This window comes from Larus michahellis, unplaced genomic scaffold, assembly GCF_964199755.1.
Source record: "Larus michahellis unplaced genomic scaffold, bLarMic1.1 SCAFFOLD_358, whole genome shotgun sequence".
Classification (NCBI taxonomy): domain Eukaryota; kingdom Metazoa; phylum Chordata; class Aves; order Charadriiformes; family Laridae; genus Larus; species Larus michahellis.
This window is the reverse complement of record NW_027436002.1, coordinates 61,089-72,901: the sequence shown is the minus strand read 5'-3', so window position 1 is coordinate 72,901 and position 11,813 is coordinate 61,089. Positions and strand designations below refer to the sequence as shown.

Sequence of the window (11,813 nt, the reverse complement as noted above, 5' to 3'; positions counted from 1 at the left end):
CGGAACTCGGCCTCGCTGGGGTTGGGGGGGCAGGGGGGGGTGACAAGGTGACAACCGGACACCTGGGTGTCACCCCCCCCCCCCCCCACAAGGACACCTGGGTGCCCCCCCCCCAGCCCCCGGGTGGCCTCACCTGCGGACCAGGCGGTGGAGGGGGGCACCCAGGTGGAGGGTGAGGCGGGTGCTGAAGCCTGTTGGGGACAGCGGGGTGACGTCGGGGTGACGTCGGGGTGACGTCGGGGTGACGTCGGGGTGACACCAGGGAGAACCGCACCCGGGGACGGGGCAGGGTGACGCGGGGCAGCGGGGGGTGAGACGGGGGGTGGCGGCGGCGGGAGACACCGGGCGACCCCCGGCGACACAGTGGGACACTGGGTGACACGAGGAGGTGACACAGGGTGACACGGGACGTGACACGGTGCGATGGTGGGTGACACAGGGGGCGCATGGGGTGACACTGGGTGACACAGGCTGACAAAGGGTGACACTGGGTGACATGGGAAGGTGACACAGGGTGACGGCGGGGTGACACTGGTTGACGGCGGGGTGACACTGGTTGACATGGGAGGGTGACACGGGGTGACACTGGGTGACACGAGAGGGGGGTGACACAGTGGGGTGACAGCGGGTGACACGGGGTGATGCTGGGTGACAGGGGAGGTGAGGGGGTGACACAGGGGATGACACAGGGTGACACTGAGTAACAGGGGGACACGGGGGGGGTGACACGGGGTGACACAGGGATGACAAAGGGTGACACAGGGGTGACGGGAGCAGTGACACCAAGTGACATGGGGGGTGACATGGGGTGACGCTGGGTGACACAGGGGTGACATGGGGTGACACTGGGTGACACGAGAGCATGACACAGGGTGACGAGAAGGGTGACATGGGGTGACACGGGGTGACACAGGGGTGACACAAAGGGGGGAGGTGACACCGGGTGACACGGGGGGTGACATGGGGTGATGCTGGGTGACAGGGGAGGTGATGGGGGTGACACAGAGTAACACGGGGGACGGGGGGGTGACATGGGGTGACACAGAGTGACATGGGAGGTGACGCTGGGTGAGACAGAGGAGTGCCATTGGGTGACACGGTGTGACACTGGGTGACACCGGGTGACCCAGGGAAGGGACACGGGGTGACGCTGATTGACACAGGGTGACATGGGAGGGGATGACACAGGGAGGTGACATGGGGGGGGTGACAGAGGGGGTGACACTGGCTGACAGGGCGACAGGAGGGCTGACACGGAGTGACACAGGGAGGGGACATGGGGTGACGCTGGGTGACAGAGGACGTGACGGGGGTGACGTAGGGGGGTGACACAGGGTGACATGGGAGGTGACATGGGGTGGCACGGGGGGGTGACACAGGATGACGCTGGATAACATGGGGGTGACACAGGAGTGACATGGGGTGATGGGAGGGGTGACACTGGGTGACATGGGGGGGTGACATGAGGTGACATGAGAGGGGGGTGACGCAGTGGGGTGACACCGGGTGACATGGGGGGGTGACATGGGGTGAGGGTGGGTGACACGGGGTGACACGGGGAGACACCATGTGACATGGGGGGGGTGACAGGAAAGGGGGGTGACACTGGGTGACATGGGGGGGTGACATGGGGTGACACAGGCTGACACGGGGGTGACACCATGTGACATGGAGGGGTGACAGGAAAGGGGGGCGACACAGTGGGGTGACACCGGGTGACATGGGGGGGGTGACATGGGGTGAGGGTGGGTGACACGGGGTGACACGGGGTGACACCAGGTGACATGGGGGCTGACAGGAAAGGGGGGTGACACTGGGTGACATGGGGGGGTGACACAGGGTGACACAGGCTGACATGGGGGGTGACACCATGTGACATGGGGGGGTGACAGGAAAGGGGGGTGACACAGTGGGGTGACACCGGGTGACATGGGGGGGTGACATGGGGTGAGGGTGGGTGACACGGGGTGACACAAGGTGACACCAGGTGACATGGGGGGCTGACAGGAAAGGGGGGTGACACTGGGTGACATGGGGGGGTGACATGGGGTGACACAGGCTGACACAGGCTGATACGGGGGTGACACCATGTGACATGGGGGGTGACACTGGGTGACACGAGAGGGGGGTGACAGTGGGGTGACAGCGGGTGACACGGGGTGATGCTGGGTGACAGGGGGGTGAGGGGGGTGACTGGGGGGGTGACACAGGCTGACAAAGGGTGACACGGGGGCGACAGAGGGGGGACATGGGGTGACGGGAGAGGTGACACCGGGTCACATGGGGGGGTGACACGAGAGGGGGGGGGTGACACGAGGCGGGGGGGGGGGGGGTGTGACACAGTGGGGTGACAGCGGGTGACACGGGGTGATGCTGGGTGACGGGGGGGGGGGTTGTGTGTGTGACACTGACCCGGCAGCAGCGGCTCGCGGGGGTTGACGTCCTCGGGCGGGGGGACGCTGAGGCTGACTCCGCCCCCCCCCGGCGTTGGGCGTGGCCCCCGGCCCCGCCCCTGAGGGCCCCGCCCAGCGCCAGGCGGAGGCGGGGCCGGTTGAGGGTGGGGAGGCGCAGGGCCCCCACCGCCCCCAGGTTGGCCCCCAGGTGGGTCCCCAGCAGCAGCGTCACCACCCCCCACGTCAGCCTGCGACACCCCAACACCCGTCACCTGCCGGGGGGGGACGGGGGGGACGGGGACACCCCCCCCCCCCCCAACCTCAGCCCCCCAGGGACGGGACCCCCCAGTCCATCCCAGTGCCCCCCAGTCCCCTCCAGTGCCCTCCCGGTACAACCCAGCTGCCCCCCAGTGCCCCCCAACCCCCTCCCAGTCCAGCCCAGTTGCCCTCCCAGTCCTTCCTCATCCTCCCCAGTGCTCCCCCAGTCCATCCCAGTGTCCCCCAGTCCATCCCAGTGCCCCCCCAGTCCATCCCAGTGCCCCCCCAGTGTCTCCCAGTACAACCCAGCTGCCCCCCAGTGCCCCCCAACCCCCTCCCAGTCCAGCCCAGTTGCCCTCCCGGTCCTTCCTCATCCTCCCCAGTGCCCCCCCAGTCCATCCCAGTGTTCCCCACTCCCCTCCAGTGCCCTCCCAGTACAACCCAGCTGCCTCCCAGTGCCCCCCAACCCCCTCCCAGTCCAGCCCAGTTGCCCTCCCAGTCCTTCCTCATCCTCCCCAGTGCTCCCCCAGTCCATCCCAGTGCCCCCCCAGTCCATCCCAGTGCCCCCCCAGTGTCTCCCGGTACAACCCAGCTGCCCCCCAGTGCCCCCCAACCCCCTCCCAGTCCAGCCCAGTTGCCCCCCCAGTCCCTCCCAGTGTCCCCCACTCCCCTCCCAGTCCCTCCCAGTGCTCCCCAAGCCCCTCCAGTGCCCTCCCAGTCCTTCCTCATCCCCCCCCAGTCCCTCCCAGTGGCCCCCCAACCCCCTCCCAGTCCAGCCCAGTTGCCCCCCCAGTCCCCCCTAGTCCCTCCCAGTGTCCCCCCCTCAGCCCCCCAAAAGTCCCACAAGACCCCAAATCCCCCTCCCCCCCCCCCCACCTTCACGAGGCTTCAGGACCCCCCCCCCCCCGGGGGACCCCAAATTCTCCCGTCGGCCCCTGGGGGGGGGGGGGGGGGGGGCGTCCCCAGAACCTGCCCCCCCCCCCCCCGGCCCCGAGCCTGACCCACAAAGCCCCGCCCCCTCCCCCGCAGAGGCCACGCCCCCCCGCGAAGCCCCTTCCCCGCCGTTAAGCCACGCCCCCTCCTCCCCCCGAGACCCGCCCCCTCCCGTGAAGGCGCCGCCCCTTCCCCCTAAGCCCCACCCACCCACCCGGGCCACGCCCCCTTCCCCCCCGAGGCCACGCCCCCCTTCCCAGCATGCCCCGGGGCCCACCACGGCCGCCCCTCCAGCAGGGGCAGCAGCAGCAGCGCCAGCAGCAGCCCGGCCCCGTTCACCAGCGTCTCCTGCCCAGTCAAACCAGTACGGCACCAGTCACACCCTTGACCCCCCCGCCCCCAACCCCCCCCAGTCCCTCCCGGTGTCCCCCATTCCCTGCCAGCGCTCTCCCAGTCCAGCCCAGTTGCCCTCCCAGTCCTTCCTCATCCCCCCCAGTGCCCCCCCAGTCCATCCCAGTGTCCCCCAGTCCATCCCAGTATCCCCCAGTGCCACCCAGTACCCCTCAGTGCCACTTCCAGTGCCTCCCAGTATCCCCCAGTGCCTCCCAGTATCCCCCAGTGCTCCCCCAGTGCTTCTCACTATCCCCCAGTCCCTCCCAGCAACTCCCAGTATCCCCCAGTGTCCCTCCGGTGCCGCCCAGTATCCCCCCGTGCCTCCCAGTATCCCCCAGTGCCCCTCCAGTCCCTCCCAGTACAACCCAGCTGCCCCCCAGTGCCCCCCAACCCCCTCCCAGTCCAGCCCAGTTGCCCTCCCAGTCCTTCCTCATCCCCCCCAGTTCCCTCCCAGTCCATCCCAGTGTCCCCCAGTCCATCCCAGTATCCCCCAGTGCCACCCAGTACCCCTCAGTGCCACTTCCAGTGCCTCCCAGTATCCCCCAGTGCCTCCCAGTATCCCCCAGTGCTCCCCCAGTGCTTCTCACTATCCCCCAGTCCCTCCCAGCAACTCCCAGTATCCCCCAGTGTCCCTCCGGTGCCGCCCAGTATCCCCCCGTGCCTCCCAGTATCCCCCAGTGCCCCTCCAGTCCCTCCCAGTACAACCCAGCTGCCCCCCAGTGCCCCCCAATCCCCTCCCAGTCCAGCCCAGTTCCCCTCCCAGTCCTTCTTCATCCCCCCCAGTGCCCCCCCAGTCCATCCCAGTGTCCCCCAGTCCCCTCCAGTGCCCTCCCAGTACAACCCAGCTGCCCCCCAGTGCCCCCCAACCCCCTCCCAGTCCAGCCCAGTTGCCCCCCCAGTCCCCCCTAGTCCCTCCCAGTGTCCCCCACTCCCCTCCCAGTCCCTCCCAGTGCTCCCCAAGCCCCTCCAGTGCCCCCCCAGTCCTTCCTCATCCCCCCCCAGTCCCTCCCAGTGGCCCCCCAAGCCCCTCCCAGTCCCGCCCAGTTGCCCTCCCAGTGCCCACCTGGCTGCTGTCCTTGGCGGCCACGTCGGCCATGTTGTCCCTGCGCGCCTGGTGCACGGCCAGCGCCGCCCGCGTGGCCCCCCCCGCCACGCCCACCACGCACTGGGGGGGACGCCCACGTCACCCAGTACCCCCCAGTGCCTCCCAGTACCCCCCAGTGCCACTTCCAGTGCCTCCCAGTACCCCCCAGTGCCTCCCAGTATCCCCCAGTGCCTCCCAGTATCCCCCAGGCCGTGCCAGTGTCTCCCAGCATCTCCCAGTATCGCCCCAGTGCCACCCAGTATCCCTCAGTGCCACTTCCAGTGCCTCCCAGTATCCCCCAGTGCCTCCCACTATCCCCCAGGGCCCCTCCAGTGCCTCCCAGCATCCCCCAGTGCTCCCCCAGTGCCTCCCACTATCCCCCAGTCCCTCCCAGCCCCTCCCAGCATCTCCCAGTATCCCCCAGTGCCACTTCCAGTGCCTCCCACTATCCCCCAGTGCCTCCCAGTATCCCCCCGTGCCTCCCAGTATCCCCCAGTGCCCCTCCAGTGCCTCCCAGTACCCCTCAGTGCCCCTCCAGTGCCTCCCAGTATCCCCCAGTGCTCCCCCAGTGCCTCCCACTATCCCCCAGTCCCTCCCAACATCTCCCAGTATCCCCCAGTGCCTCCCAGTACCCCTCAGTGCCACTTCCAGTGCCTCCCAGTATCCCCCAGAGCCACCCAGTACCCCTCAGTGCCACTTCCAGTGCCTCCCAGTATCCCCCAGTGCTCCCCCAGTGCCTCCCACTATCCCCCAGTCCCTCCCAGCATCTCCCAGTATCCCCCAGTGCCTCCCAGTATCCCCCAGTGCCACCCAGTACCCCTCAGTGCCACTTCCAGTGCCTCCCAGTATCCCCCAGTGCCTCCCACTATCCCCCAGTCCCTCCCAGCATCTCCCAGTATCCCCCAGTGCCTCCCTGTATTCCCCAGTGCCACTTCCAGCGCCTCCCAGTATCACCCAGTTGCCATTCCCAGTGCCCCCCCCACTCCCCGGCGGTGGGCGTGTCCGTGGGCGTGGCCTCACCTTGGCGGCGGCCGCCAGCGTCAGGAGGGCGGGGCCGGCGCGCGGCCAGGCCGGGGCCAGCAGCTCCAGCACGAGCGCCGCGTCATTGAGGACGTCGGCGGCCAGCCTGGGCGGGGCCACGCAACGGGAGTCAATGGAAGGGGCGTGGCTTTCCCGGGAGGGGGCGTGCCCTGTCGCGGGCGGGGGGCGTGGCTTCCCCGCAACGGGAGCCAATGGCGGGGGCGTGGGATGGGGGCGTGGCTTCCCCGCAATGGGAATCAATGGAGGGGGCGTGGGATGGGGGCGTGGCTTCCCCGCAATGGGAATCAATGGAGGGGGCGTGGCTTTTGGAAGGGGCGTGGTTTTCCCGACGTGGGGGGTTAATGAAGGGCGTGGCTTGGAGGGGGCGTGGCCTCACCGCCACTGCTTGGCCTCGCAGTCCAGGCGGCTCCTGGGGTGGAAACCAGTGCTCCCAGTAACTCCCAGTGCAGCCTCCCAGCGCTGGCAGCGCATCCCGCACCCTCTGCTCAGCCCATCCCGATCCCGATCCCTCCCAGTCCACCCCAGTGCCCTCCCAGTCCACCCCAGTGCCCTCCCAGTTCATCCCAGTACCCTCCCAGTCCAACCCAGTGCCCTCCCAGTTCATCCCAGTGCCTCCCAGTCCACCCCAGTGCCCTCCCAGTTCATCCCAGTGCCCTCCCAGTCCACCCCAGTGCCCTCCCAGTCCATCCCAGTACCCTCCCAGTCCATCCCAGTCCCTTCCCACGCCACCCCAGTGCCCTCCCAGTCCATCCCAGTGCCCTCCCGGTTCATCCCAGTGCCCTCCCAGTCCACCCCAGTGCCCTCCCAGTTCATCCCAGTGCCTCCCAGTTCATCCCAGTCCCTTCCCACTCCACCCCAGTGCCCTCCCAGTTCATCCCAGTACCCTCCCAGTTCATCCCAGTGCCCTCCCAGTCCACCCCAGTGCCCTCCCAGTTCATCCCAGTGCCCCCCCAGTCCAACCCAGTGCCCTCCCAGTCCATCCCAGTGCCCCCCAGTTCATCCCAGTGCCCCCCAGTCCACCCCAGTCCCTTCCCACTCCACCCCAGTGCCCTCCCAGTCCACCCCAGTCCCTTCCCACTCCACCCCAGTGCCCTCCCAGTTCATCCCAGTGCCCTCCCAGTCCACCCCAGTGCTCTCCCAATTCATCCCAGTACCCTCCCAGTCCACCCCAGTGCCCTCCCAGTTCATCCCAGGGCCCTCCCAGTCCACCCCAGTGCCCTCCCAGTTCATCCCAGTACCCTCCCAGTCCAACCCAGTGCCCTCCCAGTTCATCCCAGTGCCCTTCCAGTCCAACCCAGTGCCCTCCCAGTTCATCCCAGTGCCCTTCCAGTCCAACCCAGCGCCCTCCCAGTTCATCCCAGTGTCTCCCAGTTCATCCCAGTACCCTCCCAGTCCACCCCAGTGCCCTCCCAGTTCATCCCAGTGCCCTCCCAGTCCACCCCAGTGCCCTCCCAGTTCATCCCAGTGCCTCCCAGTTCATCCCAGTGCCCTCCCAGTCCACCCCAGTGCCCTCCCAGTTCATCCCAGTGCCTCCCAGTCCACACCAGTGCCCTCCCAGTTCATCCCAGTGCCCCCCCAGTCCAACCCAGCGCCCTCCCAGTTTATCCCAGTGCCTCCCAGTTCATCCCAGTACCCTCCCAGTCCACCCCAGTGCCCTCCCAGTCCACCCCAGCGCCCTCCCAGTTCATCCCAGTGCCTCCCAGTGCTCACCCCTGCAGCCAGGCGAAGGTGATGCGCGTCACTATCCCCACCCCGTCTGCAGAGGCGCCAGTTTTGGGGTGAAAAGAAGCGATTTTGGGTACCGGGGGATTTTGGGGTGAAAAAGGAGGATTTGGGGTACAAGGCAGTTTTGGGGTGAAACTGGGGGATTTGGGGTACGGGAGATTTGGGGTAAAAAAGGTGGATTCCAGATACAGAGGAACTTAGACGTGAAAGCGGAGGATTTTGGAGCGAAAACGGTGAATTTTGGCTACGTGTGTTTTGGGGCGGAATCGGGGGATTTGGGGCACGGTGGAGTTTGGGATGAAAACAGGCGATTTTGGAGACGGGAGAATTTGGGGTGAAACTGGTGGATTTTGGCGCTGGGAGGATTTTTGGGGGGGGTTAAAACCGGGTGATTTTGGGATTGAACTGGGGGATTCGGGGGCGAAACTGGGGGATTTTGGGGTTGCCGGAGCAGATTTTGGGGTAAAACAAGGGGATTCGGAGATTCCGGGTCAATTTGGGGGTGAAAAATAGGAATTTTGAGAGCGCAGGGCACATTTTGGGATCAAACCAGGCGATTTTGAGATTCCAAGCAGTTTTTGGGGTGAAAAATAGGATTTTTGGGGGTGCCGGGGCCGATTGGGGGAGGGGGGGGGTGTCAAACTGGGAGATTTGAGGGCGAAACTGTGGGATTTTGGGGTGAAACTGGGGGGGGGTTGGGGGTCAAATGGGGGAATTTGGGCGTTCTGGGATTCCCAGAGGGATTTTGGGGTGAAACGGGGGGTTTTTGGGGTCGGGGGGGGGACACACTCACCCCGCAGCACCCAGGTGAGGGTGGCCCCGGTGACGGTGGCGGCGCCGTCCCCCACCCCCACGGCCTGGAGCACGGCCCGGGTGGCCAAGGCGCCCGTCAGGGTGCTGCACAGCGCCTGCCCAGTGCTCCCAGTTACACACCAGTGACCCCCAGTGACCCCCCCCCCCAGCCCTGTTCACCCGCCCCCTCCCAGTTACCTCCCAGTAACCCCTTACTCACCCTGACGCCCTCCCAGTTACCTCCCAGTAGCCCCCGGCCACCTCCGAGTTACGTCCTACTGGCCCCCAGCCCCTCCCAGTGCTCCCAGTTACCACCCACTTACCCCCCAGTAACCCCTTACTCACCCTGACGCCCTCCCAGTTACCTCCCAGTAACCCCCTACTCAGCCTGACGCCCTCCCAGTTACCTCCCAGTAGCCCCCAGCCACCTCCGAGTTACGTCCTACTGGCCCCCAGCCCCTCCCAGTGCTCCCAGTTACCACCCACTTACCCCCCAGTAACCCCTTACTCACCCTGACGCCCTCCCAGTTACCTCCCAGTAGCCCCCGGCCGCCTCCGAGTTACGTCCTACTGGCCCCCAGCCCCTCCCAGTGCTCCCAGTTACCACCCACTTACCTCCCAGTAACCCCTTACTCAGCCTGACGCCCTCCCAGTTACCTCCCGGTCCCTCCCAGTAGCCCCCAGCTCCCTCCCAGCCACCTCCCAGCGCCCCCCCAGTCCCTCCCAGTCTCCTCCCAGCACCTCCCACTCCCTCCCAGTCTCCTCCCAGTCTCCTCCCACTCCCTCCCACTCCCTCCCAGTCTCCTCCCAGCACCTCCCAGTCCCTCCCAGTCGCACCTGCAGGCAGTCCCAGCACTGGTACTGGAGATAGTCGGGGCTGACGCTCTCGGGGTAACCCTGGGGCAGCAGCACCCGCTGGGGGGGGGCATGGGGGAGGGGTGTCAGGGACCCCCCCAAAAACCCAGTAACCCCCCCTTGGACCCCAATGCCGCCCCCCCCCCCCCCCCCCAGATCCCCATAACTCCCCTGGACCCCAGTAGCCCCCCCCCAGGATCCCAGTAGCCCCCCCCCAGAACACATTAGATCCCCCCCCCGACCCCAACATCTCATCCAGGACCCCATTAAACCCCCCCCCAAGGCCCCCCCCCGAGCCCCATTAGATCCCCCCCCCCCAGGACCCCAATATCTCCCTCAGGAACCCCCCCCCCCCAGGCCCCAGTAGCCCCCCCTGGACCCCAGTAGCCCCCCCCGGACCCCAGTAGCCCCCCCCGAACCCAAATATTTCCCACAGGAGCCCCCCACCAGAACACCATTAGACCCCCCCGCCAGGACCCCCCCAGAGGCCAATACCCCCCCCTAAGACCCCATTAAACCCCCCCCAAGGCCCCCCAAACCCCATTAGACTCCCCCCCCCAGGACCCCAATATCTCCCTGAGGACCCCCCCCCGGCCCCAGTAGCTCCCCCCAGCGCCCAGTAGCCCCCCCAGAACCCCCCCCAGCACCCCATTATCTCCCCCAGGACCCCATTGGACCCCCCCCCGAACCCAAATATCTCCCCCAGAAGTGCCCCCCCCGGGACACCATTAGCCCCCCCCCGCCCCGCCAGGACCCCCCCAGAGCCTAATAACCCCACTAGGACCCCAGTAGCCCCCCCCCAGGATCCCAGTAGCCCCCCCAGGACCCATTAGATCCCCCCCAGCACCCCATTATCTCCCCCAGGACCCCCCCCAGACCCCAGCAGCCCCCCGCCGAACCCCCCCAGCACCCCTTTATCTCCCCCAAGGCCCCATTACACCCCCTCCAAGGCCCCCCCCGAACCCCATTAGACCCCCCCCCCCGCCCCCCCAGGACCCCAATACCTCTCTCAGGAACCTCCCCCCCCCCCCCCCCCGGGCCCCAGTAGCCCCCCTGGAGCCCAGTAGCCCTCACAGGACCCCAGTAGCCCCCCAGACCCCCCCCCCAGCACCCCATTATCTCCCCCAGGACCCCACTGGACCCCCCCCCACCGAACCCAAATATCTCCCCCAGAAGCCCCCCCCCGGGACACCGTTAGCCGCCCCGCCCCCCCCCCCCCCCCGGACCCCCCCAGATCCCAATAACCCCCCCAGGACCCCAGTAACGCCCCCCGGACCCCATTAGACGCCCCCCAAGGCCCCCCCGAACCCCAGTAGCCCCCCCCCAGGACTCCCCCAGCACCCCATTAGACACCCCCCCCCCCCAAAGTAGCCCCCCCCCCCCCAGCCCCTCTCACGGCGGCAGCGCGGCGCAGGCAGGAATCGGGGCCGGCGCCGGGGGGGACGAGGCGCTGGAGCCCCCCCCGGGGGTCCCCCCGGTACTGGGCGGCTTCACGGGGACCCCAGAGCTCCCGGCAGAGGGGGGGGGACGTGGGGGGGCCTGCGGGGACGTGGAAAGGGGCGGGGGGGGAGACACGACACGGGAGATGGAGGGGGTTGGGGGGGGGGGGCGGGTCACGTGGGGACGTTCGGGGGAACATTGGGGGGGGGGGGGGCGTGACATGGGGGGGGACATAGAAGCCCTCGGGGACATTTGAGGGGGACATTGGGAACGCGGGGGGGGGCACCGGGGGGGGCCGGGGGGGGGGGACACATGGGAGGTCACGGGGGGGGCACGGAGGGGGACAGGCCGTGGGGGGAGGGGGTTTGGGGGTGTTGGGGGGCGACTTGGGACACGGGGGGGGGGACATTGTGGGGATGAGAGGGGGCCTGGGGACATTTGGGGGGCCGGGGGACGTTGGGGGGGGTCATGGTCATAGGGGGACATGGGGGGGGGTCATAGAGGGACACGGGGGGGGGACGACACATGGAGGGCTCGGGGACACGGGGGGGGGTCACAGGGGGCACCTGGGGACATGGGGGGGGTTGTCACGGGGACACGGGGCCGAGGGGGGGACACGGGGGGGCGCGGGGTGGGGTCGGGGGGGGTCCCCGTGTCCCTCCCCCTCCCTCCCCGGTACCCTCCGTCCGCTCCATCCCGCACCGCTGCAGGCCCCGCGCTTCCGGGGCGCGCTGGGCCGCGGTCCGCCGGGTCTCTATGGTCTCCCCTTAGGCGGGCTGGGCCGCGGTCCGCCGGGTCTCTATGGTCTCCCCTTAGGCGGGCTGGGCCGCGGTCCGCCAGGTCTCTATGGTCTCCCCTTAGGCGGGCTGGGCCGCGGTCCGCCAGATCTCTATGGTCTC

General features: G+C 68.2%; 1 protein-coding gene across 1 annotated transcript; it reads right to left on the bottom strand.

Annotated features, from left to right (window-relative positions):
* Nucleotides 1-6: 6 nt before the first annotated feature.
* RUSF1 (RUS family member 1) lies at nucleotides 7-11,675 on the bottom strand (the record flags this gene model as incomplete). The annotated part of the gene is given in 13 exon segments (XM_074571475.1): nucleotides 7-15; nucleotides 134-191; nucleotides 2,413-2,508; nucleotides 2,511-2,641; nucleotides 3,862-3,932; nucleotides 5,041-5,142; nucleotides 6,082-6,187; nucleotides 6,479-6,511; nucleotides 7,813-7,858; nucleotides 8,621-8,735; nucleotides 9,457-9,534; nucleotides 10,871-11,013; nucleotides 11,594-11,675. Coding segments are annotated over 13 exon segments (1,004 nt in total), but the record flags the coding sequence as incomplete, so codon positions are not given.
* Nucleotides 11,676-11,813: the final 138 nt, after the last annotated feature.